The sequence below is a fragment of the Mastigoproctus giganteus genome, chromosome 3 (assembly GCF_048544385.1).
Source record: "Mastigoproctus giganteus isolate SK-2022 chromosome 3, ASM4854438v1, whole genome shotgun sequence".
Taxonomy (NCBI): Eukaryota; Metazoa; Arthropoda; class Arachnida; order Uropygi; family Thelyphonidae; genus Mastigoproctus; species Mastigoproctus giganteus.
In genome coordinates, this window is record NC_143577.1 from 246,554,295 (window position 1) to 246,578,362 (window position 24,068).

General features: G+C 36.5%; 1 protein-coding gene across 1 annotated transcript in view; it reads right to left on the reverse strand.

Moving 5' to 3' along the window:
• Window positions 1-24,068, reverse strand: part of Nf1 (neurofibromin 1) — a 1,111,953-nt gene that overhangs the window by 731,180 nt on the left and 356,705 nt on the right. The window contains exons 14-15 of the mRNA XM_090369763.1: window positions 22,057-22,188; window positions 2,824-3,017 (exon numbers count right to left, since the gene is read on the reverse strand). Of these exons, the coding sequence (XP_090225889.1) occupies window positions 2,824-3,017; window positions 22,057-22,188 (326 nt within the window). The remainder of the gene's footprint in view (window positions 1-2,823; window positions 3,018-22,056; window positions 22,189-24,068) is intronic.

Genomic DNA, 24,068 nt, shown 5'->3' on the forward strand with positions numbered 1-24,068 from the left:
GAAACACAGTATGGTTTAGTAAACAAAGCCTTGATAATTAACCACATATAAACTGTTATGACAGTGTTTAACACTGCACATCTAACTCATGATGAGTTAGATGCACAAAATAAATTCAAATTAACAGAAAAGAAATACAGACTGGATACAGCAAGAAATTTTTCTTAGGTAGCAAGCCAATAATCATTGGAATAAGTTGCTGTTGAGGTAGACAGTTTGGGGAAATTCAAAGGCCTGATAGATCAGTATCTACAAGAAGAGGGGAAACACAAACATAGGGTGGGATTTTTTTCGTCTCCCCCCCCTGGAGTAACAGAAACCTCTAGCTTCTTTGCAGTGTATGAACTATACTAATATAAAGTTATTATTCGTATGTTTAGCCATATGGTGCAAGGAAGCCTGAGTTATCATTCACATTTACAAGGGTAAGTGGAATATACTCATTGGCTACATTGGATTGCACAGGTAAATAAACATAAGATGCCAAGAATTTGAGCCTCTTGTTAGCTCCATCTGACAAGAGGATCAAGTATTTGAGCCTCTTGTCGGGTGGAGCTAATCAAAAAGATTTTTCATTTTCATTTAAAAAATGTGAATAAATCCACACACCTATTGCAGAAACTATATATCAACAGTGATGAACAAAAGTTTTCCAAACATTGTCGTTAGTTTTATTTGTATCTATCATCATGAAACAAATTGGTGACCATTCAAATCAGAAGTACTAATGGTCATCATTTCAATAATGAGTGAATGTAAATTAATGAGACAATTCAGATGTACTTCTGCAAATGGTGCAGCATAATCATGTGTATACAAACAGTAACAGTACTTTCAACATTGTTATACTGTTATACATTTGTATGTTGTCATACAAATATGGAATGTTTACTTAAACTCGTTAAAGCTGAAATAACTTGACGTTAAAAGAAACTTATGGAGTTGAAATAATGTCAAGAGCAAGGGTTTTTAACTGCATAAATAACTTAAAGAAAGTAGTGAAGATGTCCATGATAATGCATATAGTAATTGTTCAATCGCTACAAAATCACTGAAATTGATAAAAAGGTCGTCACAGATTTCATTTATCTCCATAGACAATCATAAGAATAATGATTATGGAACTTAGATTTATGTAACGAAACAATTACTCACTCTGAAATAAATTTGAACATAAAAAAAAGTTTCTCAAAAATTGCATTGTGCAATTTCAGTTATAATCAGACAGAAAAGATCTGACATTTGTTCTGCTATTTAAGAAGGCTGAACAAAATTGTGATTTTTAATGGAAAAACTGATAATGAAATGTGATATTTATAGTACAATTTGGAAACAGAGTCCAAGTCTACATCTGAAAATTCCATCACTGAGATCCAAGGGGGAAAAAAAAAAAAAAAAAATCACACATCAAAATTACATGCGAGAATATTGTTGAAGTGTAAAAGGGTTTACAGAAGTCATTTTCTGTGAACCCTTTTAACACTTCGGTTGGTTTTTTTTTTTTTTTTTTTTAAACATCTTCAAAGGACTGAAAATGGTTCCCTTAAGTACACTTTTCAGTTTAGAGAAGAGAAAAAAATCACAGGGAAATAGGTCTGGTGAGTAGGGTGCATGTTCACACACAGAAATTTGTTTTTTTGGCCCGAAACTGGTAAACAAAGAGCAAGTTTTGTGTTGGGCACTGTCTCATTGTCTGAATTGTTGATGAATGTTTTGTGTTGGGCACTGCCCAACACAAAACATTCATCAACAATTCAGATCTCTTCCTTTGATTTTTTTTGTGCAGCCTTGTCAGAGATTCAATGTAATAAGTTTGATTGCCAGTCTAATTTGGTGGGATGTATTCAGCCATAATAATTTCTTTAACATTGAAGAAAACAAGAGGCATGGTTTCATTTTTGATTTTGACATTCTTGCTTTTTTTTGGTCTGAGGGACTACTTTGTCTTCCATTGAACTGATTGTCTGTTAGTTTCTGGGTCATACTGGAACAGCCAACTTTCACTGCAAGAAATCACAGTACTCAGAAAGTCTGGATCTTCTTCAATTTTTTTTCAAACATCTTCACAAACTTGGAGTCTTCTCATTCTTTGTCTTCATTCAAAATTTTTGGCACCACCTGGGTGCACTTTTTTCATGCCAACTGTTTCTTTGTCCATGTTCAGTTCTGATGCAACCATTCCAATGCCTAAACAATTATCACGTCTAATCAGTGCCTATACCCAATCTACATTTTCATCGGTTTTCATGAATACCAGACAGTCTGGTCATTCATCATCTTCCACATTTCTCTCTTCCTTCTAAAAATATTTTATGCCATTCAAACATCAACTTGATATAACAACTCATAACTTTTGGTTGGTGTTTTCTTTAGTTTTGTTAAAAATTTTCAGGTTGATTCATTGTGTTTGATTCTATCATGTCATTTTTACAGCAAACTGCAAAACCATAATGTAATAAAAACCTGTCTCACTGCAAAGCAAATGAGCATGTTGTAATGTGACTTGGCAGACAAGTAGGGAAGTCAAGGTCAACTTCTGTTCCTTTGTTCCACAGGTGGCATGTGGTGTATAGTGGCTGACATGCATCTTATTTTGTAATAGTTACACCTTATATAGTGATGATATGCAGGTGGCTGAGGGTGGGGCACAAATTCAGATAACTTTCTTATGTTATTGAGTTGTGTCTGATTCATACTTTAATTTCGACTAATTATTACTTTATTTAATTTGATTATTATTAAACTAATTAATTTTAATAACAGAAATTAAATATGAATACAAAACATTATTCATAAAATATACAATTACAGAAAGCAACATACCTTACATCCCAGAATGTATTAATTGGAGACTCTGGATTCCACATTTCAATATTATCAGGCTGATGAAGAATTAACAGTGCTTCCATAGCTTCTTGGGCAACATCAGGCATTGATGGTTGATGAACAAGTGATACTAAACCATTAATAAGCTCCAAAGTGCTGCTTTGAATTTCATGGCCAGCTTTACCCTGATTCTATATGGTTAAAAAAAAAATAACAAAATAAATAAATACACATATATTAGCATTGGAATATGATGCAAGAAAGCAAGTTTATACAGCATCAGCAAAAAAAAAACCCTTCCCATTTCACTCCAAATGTTTGTTTAATTCTGCCTTGAATTTATTTAAGCTGTCCACTTCTATAGAGAAGATGGAAGTTTGTTCCACAAATCAATCACCCACTGGCTAAAGGCAAATTTCTGCACATCTATTCTACAACTGTCTTTCCTAAATTGTCCCTCAGGTGATTAATCTGGACAAGAGGAACAATCCCATCAGAACTGAGCCTGCTCAAACCATTCAAGGCAATATACACCTCAATCAGATCACCTCTCAGATGCCTAATATCCAGACACTGCAATTTAGGCGCCTTCGTAGCCTGGTGGGAAGGAGCAGCAGTGCGTAGCACACGCTTCTTGATTAGACCGGGGTTCTGGGCCCGTCACCACCAAATACGGAGGATGCGGAAAGGTCTAAGTGATGACCACCGCATATTCACGGAGCAATATGGCCTTAGTTGCTAATGCTCCTAAAAACCAAATAACAAACAAACAAACAAACAAACACTGCAATTTGCAGAACTTTAGCCTTTCTTCGTAAGAGCAATCCTTTGTTCCATTCACCAATCTTGTTACCCTTATCAGTACTCATTCCAGCAGCACTACATCCTTCCTAAAATGAGGCCTCCAGACCTGTATACAGTACTCCAGGTATGGCCTGACCATTGTCAGTTGTTATTTGTTGTTATTTTGGTTTTTTAGGAGCATTAGCAACTAAGGCCATATTGCTCCGGTGCGGTGTTCATTCCCTGACCTTTCCGCATGTTCCGTATTTGGTGGTGACGGGCTCGAACCCCGGTCTAATCAAGAAGGGTGTGCTACGCACTGCTGCTCCTTCCCACCTGGCTACGGAGGCGCCTCCATTGTCAGTATACAAGAGGATAATCACCTTATCTCTGCTAGAAAAATTCCTGTATATCATTGACAAAACACCAGGAACTACTATTGCAGATCGTATGCAGCGCTCAGAAAACTTCATATCAGACTGCACAATTACCCCCAGGTCTTTTTCATTCTCCACTACACAAGTGTAGTACCACACAGTTGATATATTACTCTGGGGTTACTACTACCCATATGCAGTACTTTACATTTCTCAATGTTAAAGTTCAGTTGCCATCTCTCAGCCTATCTGCTCAATTTTTCTAGATCCTGTTGCAGTAGCATACTGTCATTAACTGCAAACTTGGACATTAAACCTGATATACCTTCATCAATAACACTAATAAATACAGAAAACAACGAGCCCAACACCAAACCCTAGGGGACTCCACTAATAACATTAGTCCACGAAGAGAAGTGTCCATTGATTACCACTCTTCTTTTCTCACTCAACCATCTCTTTATCCATAGTAGCAATTTGTCCTTGAGGCCATATTACTCTAATTTATTCTTCTATATGGAACAGTATCAAAACCTTTCCTAAAATCCCAATATATAATATCAAAATTATTTTTTGCATCCAGTTCCTTTGTGACCACATCATAGTATCCAATAAAATTGGTCAGACAAGACTTCCCCTTAACAAACATACGCTGTGTCTGAACTATAACTACAGTCTTGCCTAGATGATCCTGCAATACTTCTTTAACAAGTTCCTCCATTAGTTTCCCTGGAACAAAAGTTAAACTAACAGGTCTGTAATTACTCTTGTCAACCTTGGATTTTCTTTTGTGAATTGGGGACACATATGCACATCTCCAGTCAATGGGGACCACCCCCTGAGTCTAAGGAAGCTCTCATAATTATGGATAAGGGTTTGCTTACTTCCTTTGCTGCCTTCTTTAATATAACTGGATAGATCCCATCCACTCCAGGTGCTTTTCTTATGTTTATCTTCAACAATTTCTCCTCCACTTTGCTCTCAGTTATTACAAAATTGTTTAGCCTTCTCCCAGAGTTTGATAAACTTATGGCATTCACCTCCCTGAATATCGTGTGAATGTAGATGCAAAATACTCATTAAGTTTGTTTGCTATCTGAGCAGGATCATCAACAGTCAAACCATCGATATCAAATGGACCAATATGATTCATCCCCTTCCTTCTAGAGGTTACATAAGTAAAGAACTCTTTGCTATTTTTCTTTGCATCTTTTGCCAAAGATATATTGTAATCTGCCTTCGCCTGCCTAACCTCCTTTTTGACTTGATTACAAACTAGTTTATATCTATAATAGGCTTCAGTGACACCTCACAGTTTATATGCATCCCGTGTATTTTTCTTCTCTGCCACAAGTCTCATTAGTTCATCTGCCATCCATTTAGGCCTAAACCTTGAACAATATTTCTTAGTTGGTATTAGGGCTTACAATACTGGGATCCCAGTCATTTTTCTCCGGTATTGAAATACCAGTCATTAATACAAAAAATACCGGTTTTCGGTATTAATTTTTTAAAAAAATCATTGTTTATAATTTAATCACATAAAGGTTATAAAAACGCCTTTGTGATTATATCACTCATACTTCATCATATCACTGTTACACACAGTATTATCATATTAACAAACATATCATATTACGTTGGCATTCGCCTTCTATTTTTCCTTCTAATGACAGGATCTGGCGCTTTAACCACTCTGCCACCCATTATCACGTCCTTATCTCTAGTAGCAAATGTTTGATAAATCATCAATAGAACACCACGCAACATTACAACCTGTCCACAATTCTCGTACAACTTCATGTCTGATCGTATCGTAACTCCCAAGTCCCGTTCCTCCACTACTGACTTTAGTTCAACTCCACCAAGTATATAAGTTATTTTGGGGTTGCTGTTGCCCAGGTGTAAGACCTTGCATTTTGCTAAATTAAAGCATAGCTGCCACTTTTCTGGCCATCCTGGAAGTCTATCTAATTCATTCTGAAGAAGCTCTGCATGGCGGTAATTATTAACTACTCTACTGATCTTTACATCATTTGCAAGTTTAGACCTCATGCCTTCCATCCCTTTGTAGATGTCATTTAAGATAATTAAAAACAACAATGGTCCCAATACTGATCCTTGGGGAACCCCACTTCTTACATTAACCCAATCTGAGGAATAATCATTTATCACAATCTTCTGCCAGGTGCCCTCAAGCCATCGTGCTATCCATCTAAAGATTTTCCCTATGATTCCAGCCTGCTCCAGCTTATAAAGTAACCACTCAATGTGGGATCGAGTCAAATGCTTTGCTGAAATCCAAGTAAACAATGTTGAAATTATTCCTTAAATCCAGCTCACAAGTGACCTGTCAAAATGCCTAACCAGATTTGTTAAACATGATTTTCCCTTTACAAAACCATACTGTGTATACTACAGAATTCTATTTCCATCTAAATGATCCTGAATTCCACCCTTGATCATTGATTGCCTCCATGATTGTCCCTACTACTGAAGTTAGACTCGTCAGTTGGTAATTTCCCATTAAGACTCCTAGAACCGCCTTTTTTTTTCCAATTTACACCAATCCAACGGAATCTCTCCCGAGTCCAGTGATGCTCTCATAACTAGCCTTAATGGTTCAATGCACTCACTTGCTGCCCCCTTTAAGATTATAGGTAAAAAAAAAGAGATTATAGGGTATATGCCATCAACCACAGGAGCCTTACTCACCTGTAGGCACGAAAATCATTAAATAATCATTTGAAATTTCAACATCATTAATTACATTTTTTTTTTCAACTTCACTTCCATAATATCTCATTGACACAAAAGGTTTTTTTATATAAATATCGATGCAAAGTAACTGTTGAGTTCATCTGCAACTTCAGCTATATTATCTAATACCATCCCACGTCCACTGCATAAGGATCCAATCTGATTTGTCCTTCTGTTCTTTGCATTTATATATGTGAAGAATTCCTTAACTGCACTCTTTGCTCTCTTCTTTATTCCTCATCCCCACTCTCTGCTCTCTCCCAGACTCAGTAAAGATACTATAGTGAAAATTATACTTCGCTTAATAAAACGTCTTTCTCCTTCAGAAAATGATGAACATAATTCAACCATGGAAGACCAACATGGAACAGAACATCAGTGTTCCGCAAATTCTTTCCAAAATAAGAAATTGCCTGATTCAATGAGATTTTAAAAGATGAACTTGAGTCAAAAATTAATGAAATACTTTTAACTATTTTTGCAAAAAAGTTCAAAGCCTAGAAAATATGGAGTGAGATCGTTTTCGATTATCTAAGTATAATAGTACCAGAACAGAATCCGAAAGGGCATTTTCTGCTGCTAATCAAATACTGTATATACCAAAATTAGATCCATTTTAAAAGATCATACTATTGATTGCTTATGTTTCTTAAGAGCTCACTTTATTCGGACAGGTAGTGTGGATGCTTAAACATAACTAAACTTTGCAGTAACAATATGTATTTTTTTGTTTTTAGAATAACTCTATTTTAATGATTTTTTTTTCAGAATATTTATTATTACTATAAAAGTTTATTTAAAACATGAATTCAAGTAATTACAGTACTTGTTTTTCCTTACTTTATTGCACCTAATTGTAATCAAAATTTATTTAGAAAAACATTTGTTTCTGGAATACCGGCATTAATACCGGTTCATAATTTTGGTTCATAAATTAAAAATACCGAAATACTGGTATTAAGATTTTCACCAGTATTGTAAGCCCTAGTTGGTATGAAAGCCTAGTAGCTTCCAAGATTAATTCTTTCAATGCCTCCCATTTAGAATATGCTGTTGGTAACATCATCAGTTGATTCCACTGTTTAGAATTTAAAAACTGTTTTGCAAATTACAGAGTCTGGAGACTAGGCATTGGCGAGGTGATCTGATAGAGGTGTATAAGGCTTTGAATGGTTTGAGCATGCTCAATGCCAATGGGATTCTTCATCTTGCTCAGAATAATCACCTCAGAGGGCATAAATTCAAATTGAGGAAGGACGGATGTCGGATAGATGTGCGAAAATTTGCCTTTGGCCAGCGGGTGGTTGGTTGGTGGAACCGACTTCCATCACTTGTTGTTGAAGTTGATAGCCTAAACAAATTTAAAGCTCAACTGGACAGGTATTTCGAACGAACGGAGGGGTGAAATGGGAGTGGTGTGTGTTTTTTTTTTGGCTGATGCTGAATAAGCTTGCTTTCTTGCATCATATGCCTCTACTAATGCTAATGCTAACTGTCTGAGACCAATGTCAAAAGCAAACACCCTTCCCTTTACCTCTGATGGTAGTTACATCTTGGAGTAAATTCCACATCAACACACTGTGATCACCGCCACCTAGTGGTTATTTTATCTACAGATTCTTGATGCAGATAAAGGAAAGTGTGTGTGTGTGTGTGTGTGTGTGTGTGTGTGTGTGTGTGTGTGTGTGTGTGTGTGTGTGTGTGTGTGTGTGTGTAAATATAAAAAGTGATAAAGATGCAATGAAATTACTGAAACTCTTATTAAACAGGAATGATAAATTAAAATTTATAAAAAATATATATAAGACTGGGTTATGGATCAGGGGACTACGGTAAACGTTGAAAAAACCCGGCAACCATAATGAAAAATAGACAAAAGGATAATTATTTGTGTATTTGGTAGAGGAGTTGAGCTATCAGGTAATAACCATGGAAGAAATGAGAGAACCTGTATGCTAAAAAAACAAATTACCTGAAATAAAATGCAGTTAATATAATTACTGTAAGTACCTAAAGCTGTGGGTCCTAAGACTAACTACTTCATCTAGGGGTCAGCAGCAAAAATCATAGGAACCACTGCAATAAACTAGGTCTCTGTTTCTGTTAAAATGTACAGGTAAAAGGTACATCATAATAAAAGTATACATCATAGCCGACCCTACAGAGACCAGAGGAAGAGTACAAGAATAAATAAACTATAAAAAATAATAATAATAAATAAGTTCGTGCCAATAGAATCCTGCAGAAAAGGAAGAATGAAATATAAAATCAAAGAAATCTAAGAGATGGGACAAAACAAGAAATTTATTATTATTATTATTATTATTATTTATTTTTAATAGTTTATTATTTTATTCTTCCTTCTGGTCTCTGTCAGGTCAGCTATGATGTATACATATACCTTTTACATGTACATCTTAACAGAAACAGAGACCTGGCTTATTTCAGTGGCCCCTACAATTTTTGCTACCAACCCGTAGATGAAGTAGTTAAAGTCCTAGGTTTGTTTGTTTGTTTGTTATTTGGTTTTTAGGAGCATTAGCAACTAAGGCCATATTGCTCCTGGATATGCGGTGGTCATTCCCTGACCTTTCCGCATCCTCCGTATTTGGTGGTGACGGGCTCGAACCCCGGTCTAATCAAGAAGCGTGTGCTACGCACTGCTGCTCCTTCCCACCTGGCTAATGAGACGCCCTAAAGTCCTAGGACCCACTGCTTTAAGTACTTACAGTAATTATATTAAATGCATTTTATTTCAGGTAATTTGGCTTTTTAGCATACAGGTTCTCTCAATTCTTCCATGGTTATTACACCTGACAGCTCAACTCCCCTACCAAATACACAAATAATTACCTTCTGCCCCCCCCCCCACTTCAGCACACTGTGATCACTGCCACCTAGTTGTTCCTTTATCTGCAGATTCTTGATGCATGAAGAATCACTACTGATAATCAGATCAAGAGTATTACTCCCTCTAGTTGCCTCCCGAACATGCTGCTGTAGAAAACAATCATTCAATAAATCCACAAAAGCCTTGCTAGTGTGAGAGTGACCAACCCACAAATTCCAGTCATTATCTGGGTAATTAAAATCCCCCATTATAAGACACTCTGATTTACTGGCCCACTATTTCCCTGTACAATTTCTGATTATACTCATCAGAGGCATTAGGCCTATAACACACTCCTACTCTTAATTTTGATCTCCCAATGCTTATGTCACACCAAACTGACTCGACACTGCATTGTCCAGCGATGTTGACTGTGTTTTATGTGCTTCTTAACTAATAGCATAACTCCCTCCTCCCTTCCTATCGTTCCTGTACACATTGTACTCCCCAAATTCCAGTTCTGCATTCCTTATATCTTTGTGACACCATGTCTCTGATATCCCAACTATATCTGCCTTTGATGTTTTGAGCAATACCTCAAATTCATCAAATTTATTCACCAAACTCCTAGCACTGGTGTACATGCAAGTATATATGCACCTGTTCCTATTCTTAGCTACCCTAACACAACCCATGTGTTTACTTGTACCACAATGACTCCCAGCAGTCTATGAAATACTCTGCATCTTGTTTTCCAGGCTGCTGCTTATTTCAATAGAAGCAGTGCAAGAATCACTTTCACTTCTGCCAGTGGCTACTGTTAATCTATTAGTCCTTGTATCCCCCCCCAAGCTAGCAGTTTTCCGATCCACCTAACACTGCCTCGATAGCATCAGCAAATATTCTTACACCCTTTCTATTTAAGTGTATCCCATCCCTGTAGAAGCAGTCTCTCCTGTTAACAAGTACAGACCAGGCTGAAAAAAATTCTACCCCTAGAGCCTTGCACAATCTTTCCAGGGCCGAATTGATCGATAAGGCTCTCAGCAGTATATAAAAAAATTTGTGTGAAACCTACTAACGACTCTGCTAGCTGGGTCCGCATAATTAGAAAATAAAACCTTTTAGAGATGTGAGTATTAAAATCACCAAAAAAGATTTCTTCAACGTCTGGACAGAACAAAACGAAATTTTAAAGAAAGGAAGTCAAAAAAATTCTGAGTGATTTAGCATTGTTAGTAGTAGTGGCAAATGAAAAGAGAAAATCTTATACAGCATCAGTAAAAAAGAAAAAAAAAAAAAACAATTCCCATTTCACTTGTCCATCCCCTCTGACAGTTTATCCAGTCCTTCCTTAAATTTATTCAAATTGGCCACCTACTCCATCTATTGGGAGGTTTTTTCAACAATCAATCACCCTCTGGCTGAAGGCATTTTTCTGCACATCTGACCTGCAATCATCCTTTGTCAATTTGAATTTATGACCTCCTCATGTGTGCAGTCTGAGCAAGAGGAAAGATTCCATCAGCACTGAGCTTACTCAATCCAATCAAGGCCCTTAAACAGCTTGATCAGATCTAATTGTAGGTGCCTAGTCTCCAGATGCTGCAATTTTAAAAATGGCAGCCTTTCCTGGGAAGTAGAATGGTACAAGGAAGCATATTCGTCATTTTCCAAAATAAATAAATGCTATACCTACTTCATTTGTCCATCCTTCTAATGTATTAATAGTTTAAATTTATTCGAACTACCCAACTCAACAACATCAGATGGAAATGTGTTCCAAATATCAATTACTCTCTGGCTGAAATCAAGTTTTTGCACATCATACAACCATGCTTTTCATTCTTAAATTTATTTCCCCTTCCATGTGTTCTCTGAGAAAGAATAAGGATGTCATCAGAATTTAGTTTCCTCTGCCAATCTAGAGCTTAAAACACTTTGGTCAAGTCTCCTCACAGATACCCAATTTTCTGAGGGTGTAATTTACAGAAGTCGAGTCTTTCTTGGTAAGAGTACCTCTCCATGTCACTGGCAAATCCTGCCGATCTTCTCTATATCTGTTCCAAGAGATCTACATCATTCCTAAAATGGAGCTTCTAAACCTTTATGCAACACTCAAGATGTGACCTAACCATTTCTTTATACAATGGGATAATTAACCCTTTGTCTCTGCTGGTAAAACCCCTGTGTATCAATGACAGAAGCCCATGAGCTGCCCTAGCAACCTATCCACATTGCTCAGAGAACTTTATATCAATTTGAAGAATTAGTATGCTAAGTCTTTTTTTCATTCCCCACTACCTTGAGGGTGGCAGTGGAGAATGGAAGAATAACATACCATCCAACTGGTATGTTATTCTGGAATTATTGCTACTCAAAATTACTGCTACCTTGCAGTTACCAATGTTAAACCCCTGCCTCTTATCTGTCAATGCTTAATTTAGTCATGTACTACTGCAATAGCATACCCTGTTATTTGTTATTGTTATTTTTGTTTTTAGGAGCATTAGCAACAAAGGCCATATTGCTCCGGGGATATGCGGTGGTCATTCCCTGACCTTTCCGCATCCTCCGTATTTGGTGGCTCACAGGCTCGAACCCCGGTTTAATCAAGAAGCGTGTGCTATGCACTGCTGCTCCTGCCCACCTGGCTATGGAGGCGCCAATAGCATACCCTAACTACTGTCATTAACCAACCTGACAAACTCTCCGAATGTTTTGTTTACCATCAATCTGACATTTACCATCATTACGAGTGATGGTAAACAGCTCTCTGTCTTCTAGTTTCTTACTAATGCTGGTGTTCCCCAAGTTTCACTTCTTTCCCACTCTTTTCCTCTTCTTTTTAACAATCGTCTATTGTCTGGACATCCTATTCATGATTTCACTGATGATAGTGTGCTATCATCAGTGAAACCTTTCAGTTTGAGAAACCCTACACGAACAGCTTAAAGTTCTCAAATATCTGACTCCAAGTAATTCACTTCTGCAATGGGGAGAGATGAAAACTCAACTAACTTCAAACTTAAAACTTGCGCCTGTCATATTTCTCACAAAAAGGAGTCTACTTCTCCTGTGCCGTCTTTGATGATAATCAGATTTCTAGACAAAGTTCCATATATCTCTAACTTTTAATCTCTCTTGGCATAATCACAATATAAGTATTGTATCCCTTTCACCAAATTAGATTTTCTTTTTTGCTCTGTTTTGTTCTAATTAACTCACTCTGTACAAATCTCACATACATCCTATCTTGGAATACTATTCCCATATCCGTGGTGGTGTCCCAGACCTCTTTCAAGCTTCTAGACTCTATTCAAAGGAGGGCAAACAGATTAACTAATGATCAATACACAGTTTCCCCACTCTCTACATTTTACAGACATTCAGTTTCTGCTGAATGCCATTTCTACAGATACTTCCGTGGGCACAGTTCGTTTGAAACGTGAATCTGTAATTCTCCCATGGTATTCCAAATTAGTCTGAACTAGCCACAGCCAATTTATATCCATTCACCGTCCAACTCCAAACTCACAGAACCAACTATTCCTCTTCCGCATTTCTGTTTCTCATTCCATCTGTTTTGTTCCTCTTCCGCATTTCTGTTTCTCATTCCATCTGTTTCGTTCCTCTTCCTCATTTCCTCTTTCTTTCACTCCTCTTGCTCATTTCTATTTCTGTTCTCTGAAACAACATTTCTTCCAATGTATTTCCCAAAAATTACAATCTACAGAAATTCAAATCTAATGTCAACAAGTATCTTCTATTCCTTCAACCCATTCATGGTGCTTAGTACTATAGGTTGTAATACTTTTTGTCTTTAGGGTTTTCATAAAAAAATAATAAAAAAAAACACCTGTTTAAAATCTGAGTATCCATTAATCTTGATTCATTTTCCTGTTCGCTTTTAAAGTAATAGTAGGACTTCCTGATGATAGGTAAAAATTTTTATACGTTAATCTGTATCTCAGTGTATGGCGATCAAAATGGCTTTTCTACTGGTTTCAAAACAATTCATAGCATTAGCAGAGGCACATGATGCAAGAAAGCAAGCTTATATATCATTAGCCAAAAAAAAAAAAAAAAAAAAAAAAACTCCTTCTCATTTCACCCATCCACTCACTCCAAATGTTTATCTAGTTCTGCCTTCAATCTATTTAAGCTATCAACTTCTAACAATGACAGATGGAAGTTTGTACCAGCAATCAACCATCTGCTGGCTAAAGGCAAACTGCACATCTATCCTACAACTATCTTTCCTCAATTTGAATTTATGCCCTCTCAGGCAATTATTGTGAGTAAGAGGAAGAATCCCATCAGCACTGAGCATGCTTTCAAACCATTCAAGGCTTTATACACCTCAATCAGATCTCCGCGCAGGTGCCTAGTCTCCAAACACTGTAATTTGCAAAACTTAAGCCTTTCTTCATAAGAGCATCCTTCGTTCCATTCACTAATCTTGTTGCCCTTCTCTGTACTCGTTCCAGCAGCTCTACATCCTTCTTAAAATGATGTCTCCAGACTGTATACAGTACTCAAGGTGTGGCCTGACCATAGCATTATGCAAGGGGATAATCACTTCCAGCTAGTTGTGAACTCAGAGACCAAAGTATACTGACACATTTTTCTCTTATAGGAGTTTCATTTTTTTTTGATTTTGTGATATGTTGCTCATAATGATTTCTAAAATGTTCAAAACATGCAATAAATTATCATGTAATATAAATCACACATGATAAAATTAACTGTTATTGGTACAAATAAGTTAAAAATCCACTTTAAAAGTTTTTCTTCCATATAAGACTTTCAATGAGAACATTTAACTATAAATGTATTATTGAAATTAACCCTCATAAAGGAAACACCTTGGCCCTTTCAAAACTGATTTTCTCAAATAAGGTTCCTTCCAGTCAGTTTCCAGTAGGGGTAGGTTCTGTTGCAGCTCAGGGTTTCTTCAAAAATTAAATAAAAGCTCAGGGTTTCTTCAAAAATTAAATAAAATTTTTAAAAAATGATAAAAATTGTAAAAAAATAAACTTGTTACTTTTTCTAGAAACAATATTATCCTCTACAATTATTTATGTATCACATAACTTCATTTTTCCAACTTCTGGATTTGAATTCCAGAGCACTGCTTCAATTCTGTTTTTTTTTTTTTTTTTTTTTTGTTAAGTCTACACTGTACATCAGCAGTTCACAACCAGTGATAACTTTTCCAGGGGTTCACACTAAATATTCTTTAATAGCTACTGCTAAGATTTATATCTATTTTTGCCAAAAATAGTTTAATATTAATTTAATGTGGTTCGGTTCAAAATTTATATTTAGTTGTGGTTTGGGTCATGTGCCCTTACATAGCAAGTATGTACAGGATAATAGTGGGGTGGATAATAGACAGGATAATAGTGGAGTGGGGGAATTGGGTGGGGAAATGCCGATATGTATTGCACAGTTTAGTCATGTGTCATATAAACTCCTGCAAACATCGCTAGTATGCACACATGCAAAGAATAACTTTGATATCATATATTTCGATCTTAGAAAGGCCTTTGATACTGTTGCACATGGAAGACTGCTGCACAAATTGGAACAGTGTGGTTTTTTTTGATTTGGTAGTTGTTGGCGCATCGGCTTCTGTGGTCATATTGCACCTCCCAAGGTTGGAACAGTGTGGAACTGGAGGCAAATTGCTGCTATAGATAAAGGGATGGTTGGTTGAGTGGGAGAAGACAGAGAGTCGTAATCAATGGACACTGCTCTTAGTGGACTAATGTTATTAATGGAGTCCCTCAGGGTTCAGTGTTGGGTCCATTGTTGTTTTCTGTATTTATAAATGATATTGATGACGGTATATCAGGCTTAATGTCCAAGTTTGCAGATGATACGAAGGTTGGCAAGGTTGTTAATGACACTAATGACAGTACACTGCTGCAATAGGATCTAGAAAAGTTGAGCAGATGGGCTGAGAGGTGGCAAATGAAGTTTAACATTGACAAATGTAAAGTACTACATATGGGAAGCAGTAATTCCAGAGTAACGTATCAACTCTGTGGTACCACACTGACAGTGGTAGAGAATGAAAAGGACCTGGGGGTAATTGTGCAGGCAGATATTAAGTTTTCTGAGCAGTGCAGACGGTCTGCAACAGTAACTCATGGTGTCTTGTCAACGATATACAGGAATTTTTCCAGAAGGGATAAGGAGGTGATTATTCCCTTGTATAAGGCAATGGTCAGACCACACCTTGAGTACTGTATACAAGTCTGAAGGCCTCATTTTAAGAAGGATGTAGAGCTGCTCGAAGCAGTACAGAGAAGGGCAACAAGGTTAGTGAGTGGAACAAAGGGTTGCTCTTACAAAGAAAGACTTAAGTTCTGCAAATTACAGTATCTGGAGACTGGGCACCTGTGAGGTGATCTGATAGAGGTGTATAAAGCCTTGAATGGTTTCAGCATGCTCAATGCCGATGGGATTCTTCCTCTTGCTCAGAATAATCGGCTGAGAGGACATAAATTCAAATTGAGGAAAGATGGTTGTGGGATAGATGTGCGGAAGTTTACTGTTAGCCAGAGGATGGTTGATTGCTGGAACAAACTTCCATCTGTTGTTGTAGAAATTGACAGCTTAAATAGATTCTAGGCAGAACTTGACAAACATTTGGAGTGAGGAGATGGGTGAAATAAGGGGGTTTTTTTTGGCTGATTCTATATAAGCTTACTTTCTTGCATCATGTGCCTTTGCTAATGCTAGTCACTGCTGCATTGTGCCATATTATGTTGAATTTGAATGCTATACAGTATTAAATTGTTTTCAACATGAATTTAGAGTATTTTAAAACTTCAAAAATCATTATGGACCAATGGTTGAAGACTGGAAGAATAAAGAACAATCACTTTGAAATACAAGCTAATGAGAAGCATAAAAATCAGAATCATCCCTCAAATTTTCTCCAATATGACCTTCAAAAACCTAGTAAAATCATGTTGAAACCTTAAAATGAGAGTTTCTACGTGATTTTATGGGTTGTAAAAATTCCCAAATACTACATAAAGATGTTCAAAATATTGGTGCATGAAAATGAATAGTAAAAACAGGAAATATAGTCAAGATTACATTAATTTGGTTTTTCATTTCTTGGAGATGAGGACTATCCACACCCACAATGTGTCATTTGCAGAGAAGTGTGCAGAATAATATAATTTTACATTATTACACAACATTGATTATAAAAACACATAGTACTGGAAATATATAATAAAAATTCAGAACTATTATATGATTCCAGGAATATGCTTGATCTTTTCTCACAATATGTTTGATCTTTTTCTCACAAACAACCCTTCTAAGTACATGGTCGAAGTGAGAGGTCCTTTAGGCACTTCAGATCACAACTTGGTGATTGTCTCTTCTCCAATGGAACTTTTATCTCATGGCTATTCCCAACCACGTGTTGTTTGGCATTACAAGAATGCAAAATGGGATGACCTGCGAGACTTCTTTTCTTCTTTTCCTTGGTCAGATTACTGTTTCAAAACTTCTGATGTCAACGTTTGCTCAGATCGTGTCAGTGAAATTATTCTTGCAGGAATGGAATCCCTTATCTCACACTCCACTTTAAAATCTCGTCCTTTATCTAAACCTTGGTTTTCCAATAAATGTGCTAAGGCTGTCCAAGAGAACAATGTTGCATATCGTAATTGGTTTGTTTCTAATTCTTCAGTTTCATTTTCTGCCTCTACCAAAGCTCGTAACAGTTGTAAAGCAGTTATTAATCAGTCCAAACTAGAGTTTGAACAGGCTAAGAGTAGAAAACTTGCTTCTTGCCCCAATGGTAGCCGAGCATTCAGTCTCTTGCCAAAGCTATTGGCCGCAACTTTTCCCATCTTTGCTCTCACCTCTGTCCAAACCAGATGGTTCTGTTGCCACTTCAGCCAAGGATAAAGCTGACCTGCTAGCATCCCATTTTTCTTCCAGCTCATGTATTAATAATCTTGGTAAAACACCTCCCACCATTCCCAACACGCTCCATTCAATGCCTCCTGTGGTCAAAAGGATATCAGAAGGATTTTGATGAATCTTGATGCTAAGAAAGCTCCAGGTCCTGATGGTATTTCTCCACTTGTTCTCAAAACCTGTGCTCCTGAACTTACTCCTATTCTTTGCCGACCTTTTTCACTTTCTTATTCCAAAGGTGATTTTCCTTCTGTTTGGAAATTTGCTCATATCCAGCCAGTTCCTAAAAAGGGTGACAAATCGCTCCCATCCAATTATCGTCCCATTGCAATTACTTCTACTCTTTCAAAAGTAATGGAGAAATCAATTAACCGCCAACTCTTAAACTACCTAGAAACCTTCCGTCTGATCAACGATCGTCAGTATGGATTCCATCAGTATCGATCCACTGGTGATATTCTGGCTTATGTTACCTATTTATGGACTAATTCAATGGAAATGTTCGGTGAAACACAAGTAGTTGCTCTTGACACCTCAAAGGCTTTTGATCATGTTTGGCATAAAGGTCTTCTAAGCATGCTTCCATCTTATGGTTTGCCAACTGTTTTTAGTAATTGGTTATCCAGTTTTCTCTCTGATTGCTCACTGAGGGTGATGGTAGATGGCTCTCTATCTTCTAACTTCTCCACTAATGCCAGTGTCCCCCAAGGTTCAGTTCTTTCCCCCACTCTTTTCCTCTTGTATATTAATGACCTTCTTTCATTGGCTGGAAATCCTATCCATAGTTTTGTCAATGATAGCACATTGCAATCCACTTTCCATTTTGAGAAACCTTGTCCTGCTCAATCAGCTTCAACTTCTCGAAAATCTGCTACCAATTCCTTAAATGCCGATCTTCAGATAATTCTCCAGTGGGACAAAGACAACTTAGTTGATTTCAACCCTTCTAAAACTCAGTCTTGTCTTATATCTCGCAAAAAGGATTCTTCTGCTCCTATGCTTATCTTTAGTGACACTCCGATTTCTAGGCAAAATAATATATCTCTTTTGGGGATTACCCTCACTTCTAATCTCTCTTGGCACAAGCACATTACAAATATTGCTTCCTCTGCTTCTAAAAAACTTGGTTTTCTCTTTCGCTCTCAGCGTTACTTTTCTTCCAAATAGCTGCTCACTCTGTACAAATCGCAAATCCGCCCTGTCATGGAATATTGTTCCCACATCTGGGGTGGTGCCCCCAAAACCTCTCTCAGGCTTCTTGATTCCATTCAGAAGAGGGCAGTTAGGTTAATTAATGATTCATCTCTAGCAGAGTCTCTCTCTCTCCACTCGCTTTCTCATAGATGTACTGTTTCTGCTGCATACCTCTTCTACAGATACTTCCATGGGCACTGTTCTTCTGAATTGGCTTCTATAATTCCCGCTCTCTCTTTCAAAACAGTCCAAACACGTGCCACCACCAGCCAACATCCATTTACTGTCCAACTTAAAACTCACAGAACCAACTTTTCATCTTCCTCGTTTATTCATTCAACTGCCGTTTTCTGGAACGACCTTCCTTCATATGTATTTCCTGAAAATTACAATCTACGGAAGTTCAAGTGCAATGTCAACAAATATCTTCTTTCGTCTTCTCAACCTCCAACCCAAGCACGGTACTAAGTACTATAGGTTCTAATACCTCTCGTGTTTGGGGTTCACATAAAAAAAAAAAAAAAGTGGCAATAGAACAATCTGGTTTTGCCAGAGATGAGAACGGACACTGGCAAAAGTTGTGGCCAACAGCTTTGGCAAGAGACCAGAATGCATGCCTACCATTTGGACAAGAAGCAAGTTTTTTACGCAGCTTGTTTGCAGACTAGTTTGGACTGATTAATTACTGCTTTACAATGGTTGCGAGCTTAGCTTGTTTGCAGACTAGTTTGGACTGATTAATTACTGCTTTACAATGGTTGTGAGCTTTGATGTAGGCAAAAAATGAACCTTAAGGTGTGGAAACAAGTCATTTTCAATTTGGAAACAAGCCAATTACGATATGCAACATTCTTCTCATGAACAGCATTAGCACATTTATTGGAAAACAAAGGTGTAGATAAAGGACGAGATTTTAAGGTGGAGTGTGGAATAGAGGACAAGATCTGACAAGATATGAACAAACGTTGATATCAGGGGGGGGGGAGAAAAGAAAGATATCATACAGATCATCCCATTTTGCATTCCTGTAATGCCAAACAACATGAAGTTGAGAATGGACACAAGAGAAAGGCTCCTTTGGAGAAGACCGTCACCAAGTTGTGATCTGAGATGCCTAGAGGACCACTCACCTCGACCATATACTTAGAAGGGTTGTTTGTGTGAAAAAAGACCAAGCGTGTTGGTTGTGTGGTTAGGATTATCTGGTATTCTGTGCGAGGTCATTAGTAATTGCAAAAGCCTCAGTATCTCGACCAACTTGGTCCGTGTGACTAGAAACAGAACCCAGCTGCAGTTGTGAACATTAAAATCAACAGGAAAAAATTACCTCACTGTTAGAAAAGTTGACTGGAGAAAGTCAAGTTTCAAAGAGTTGTTATTGTTATAGGAGGTTTTACAGCACAACAGCAGCTAAAGGTATGTGCCAAACAATGATAGGAATTTCAAAGAGAGGAGGTCAAAGAGTTCCAAGTGATTAGTGAAGTTGGGAGAACAATAGAGGCAACAGATGAATCTGACACAATGTGGTAGAGAGATATTAAGCTAGATAAAATCAAAAATATGAGATTCCAAATTACTAAGTCTCTGACAGGGTATATCAAAATGGACATATGCACAGAAGTATCACCTTTGAAGTGAAAGGAATCATAGCAAATAATTCAGACTAGTGAGATGAGTAGTATTGAATCAATCGATAACTGGAACTCTGTCAGAAAAAAGTACATGGGGTTTGGCAGACTGTAAGTGGAAATGGACATGATTCAGATTAGAACTGAGACCACACATATCTGTGTAAAGAACAGGGAAGTGTTTGGAAGATTTAGATCTTTTCCAAGATAAGTTTTTTCGTATTAGTGTGACAATTTGTAGTGTATTCAGTAGTAGGAAAAGGTGGGGGGGGCACATGCTGTATGAAGTAATGAAATGTTTGGATAAGGCATACAAACGGTAGACTATACCGAGCTCCTGGACATAATGTGGCATCAACAATGCTCCCAGCATACATACTACTCAGATTCCCTCCAGTCACTATCTGGCAGAGTAGAGGCAGCAAGACCCAGCATACACTAGCTTATCTGGAAGCCTCCTAGAGGGTTACCAATACATTCACAGTCTGGTGGACTATCTAGTGGCCAGCCTGCAAACACAGATCTGTACCTGTGAAATGTAAGGAAGATTGGTTCTGACCATGATGTCCATCATAAGTTCAAAAAACATCAATCATACTGCATGATGGAAGATGGTTTGCTGGAGCTTTGCTCTGGAGACTAAACATGGGTTCCACCACTTCAAGCCTCCAATAAGTTCTAGGTGGTAGACGACTTTCATCAACCGGTGAAATACCACCACCTTACTTATTGGAGGCTTGAAGTGGTGAAACCCATGTTTAGTCTCTAGAGCAAAGTTTCTGGCACTCCCCCCCATACTTCTCCTTCAACCCGTGCACGGTACTAAGTACTATAGGTTTTGATACCTTTCGTGTTTGGGGTTTTCGTAAAAAAAAAAAAAAAAAGCAAAGTGGTGGTATTGCACCAGTTGATGAGCCCCATATATCACCTAGTATCGCTTGGTAACACAAAGGGACGGCATTCCTCCATGTGGTCTGGCACTACACCTCGACCACTGCTTATATTGGTTCGCACTTGGGCAATCACCTACAGTGTGATAGGTGCTATATTTCAGGACTTGCACGTGGGGGGGTTATACCCAGGGTTACTATCAGTACCACCTTCGTGAAGGTGCAAGCAAAGGATCTGGCTGTTACAGACCAACCAGACTTTGCCAAAATTAAGTCCACTTGACTTAAGTGTTCATAATGAATATCAGTTCCATTAGTGTTTTAGACACCCAGGTAGCAAGCACAGCTTGGTATATCTGAGAGAATGTGACAGCCTCAAGGGACAAATGGACACATTTGAAGTTTATCCGATATGACATGAAAAAGTGGACCTATGTAATATTCAGGGACCACACAGGAAAAATGTAGATATACATATGTAATTGCAAAAGGATTAAGTAATTTTTTAAGGATTTAAATTCGTCTTAAGTATTCTTCTAAATGCTAAAGGATGATTTAATTTTTTTTATAAATCATTACTTTGAAATGGTATATAACAAAATTTTATAAATGTGATATAACATTTTATCACATTTTATAAAATTTATAAAATTTTATAAATGGAAGATCTGTTTAAATAACCTCATAAGTGCACTGATGTGTGCTTAATTGAACCATCAAGAATTACAAACTGGCACTAAGAAGAAATACAAGGTTTAATTATTCTTTAAAGTAAAATTTTAAACATGTATGTAACAGAGAAGTTACTTTACATTTAGCATCAACATTGGATCAGCATGAACAAGGCGCACCATCCAGAGAAGTAAATTCTTGTAGCTAAGAACCTCCTCAGATGATTTCTCCTTAAACTTGAGTGTGCCACTTTTCTCTTTAAGTGTTAGGCTCTAACAAAATTAAATTGAATACTCAGTGACTATATGTCAAACAGAATATTGGAAAAAAACAGATAATAGTTACAGGATAAAAAGAAAACTGCTTAAATCAAGTTTAGACATAATCCAGAAATTCAAGGTTCACAGAGGGTAATGTTAATTGACATATTAAACTGTTAATTGCTGTGTTAAATCTGAAAAATACATTTTAATCTTGTTAAAGTCATACTTTAAAATATTTTTATTTATTCATAGGAATAAATCTTCAAAAAAATATATATGCTCTAATGAATATTTTCCAGAATCTTAAATAAAATTTACTATACTTATATTTATAAATGACTTACATTAAATGAGGCAAATTACTATTACATAATGCAATTACATAATAGTATTACATAATTACATTATGTAATAGTATGATATTATAAGCAGATGAAGACAAAATCATTTGCATAGGCATTCTTTTGCCACTGCTGACTTAATATTATATGAATTATTTTTACAACAAACCAATATTATCAGGAGAGAAAGTCTTTATGAAGTTAATGTCCTTATACATATAACTTGAGGTGTACATCATTTACAAAATACATATATATACATATTCTATTATTGATTTATAATTTTTAAGCCAACTTCATAGTACTTTATTCTTCTTAATATTAATTTCCATGACAAGACACCAGGATTTAAGTAATTTTGCTCAACACCACAGATTCAAGACATTTTTGTCTTGAAACACAAATTTAAACAATCAATGACTTAGGAAATTAACAAGTACTAAACATTCAGCCATTTATCAGTAAAAAAGTGCATAATAGTACAAATAAAGCAGTATGGAAAAGGAGGAAATAAACAGAGCACAATTTGTAATCACTAATCTTTTGTGTACTGTTGCCCTCCTTCTTTATTTGGATATGCTTTCTATAGAGAAGAAACCCTATTGAACTTTCCTGCTTCTTCTAAAGTTGTATTTATAAATTTTTAAGCCATAAATGTTTTATCAACATTTATAGCTTAAAACCTTTTTGGCCATATTTTCTTTGTAAATGTCTTTTTTATTTATTCATTCAAGTAGTATTGGAAAAATGATGCAGGAAAAAAATATTCACACCATTTGCCCATCCCTACTAATATTTTGTCCAATCCCTGTTTAAATGCATTCAAACTTTCTACCTCCATCAAGTAGAGCCGCCACCTTTTCAAAAGCTCTGACCTAGAGATAACTGAGGAGGGAAGTGAAAGCAATTGCAAAAGAATGACTTAAAATACACATTACTTACTAAATAAAAAATGAATTTATTAAATATTCTTTACTGGAAAAAAAAATAAGGCACTTGATGATAATTATTTACTTGTATAAATTTCTAATTTACAGTTTAGGACCTAATCAACAACACAGATTAAATCAGAAATTGTTTATAAGAATATAGGTACGAATGTGCCAGCCTTCTGAGTTACAGACTATTTTCTTCTTTTTTCTTATAGAATGAAAGTAAAGATCACTGTAGAGTTATTTTTTTTTTATTATTAAATTAATTTATGCACACTGTTTTCACAGATGTTTGAATGTGTGCATTATAAAATAAGGCAGCGTAAACAAAAGCCTGAGTGTTATCATAAGAAATACAGTGGATTTATATCAGGAGAGTATGCAGGCCATGCAGTTAATTCATTTCTACCAATTAGGACTAATTATTGCATTTGCTTATTTTCTTTAATACAATGGAAATTTGATTTTTGCAAATTAAATTCCTACCTTTTGTGAAGCAAATTCTAATTAAGTTTGACTCTTTTAGATTTTAAGTAAATTTAAATTTTTAAGTTCAGTAATTTATAAATTTTTGGTATCCACTTAAATATTATAATTTTTTAAAATTTAATTCTTA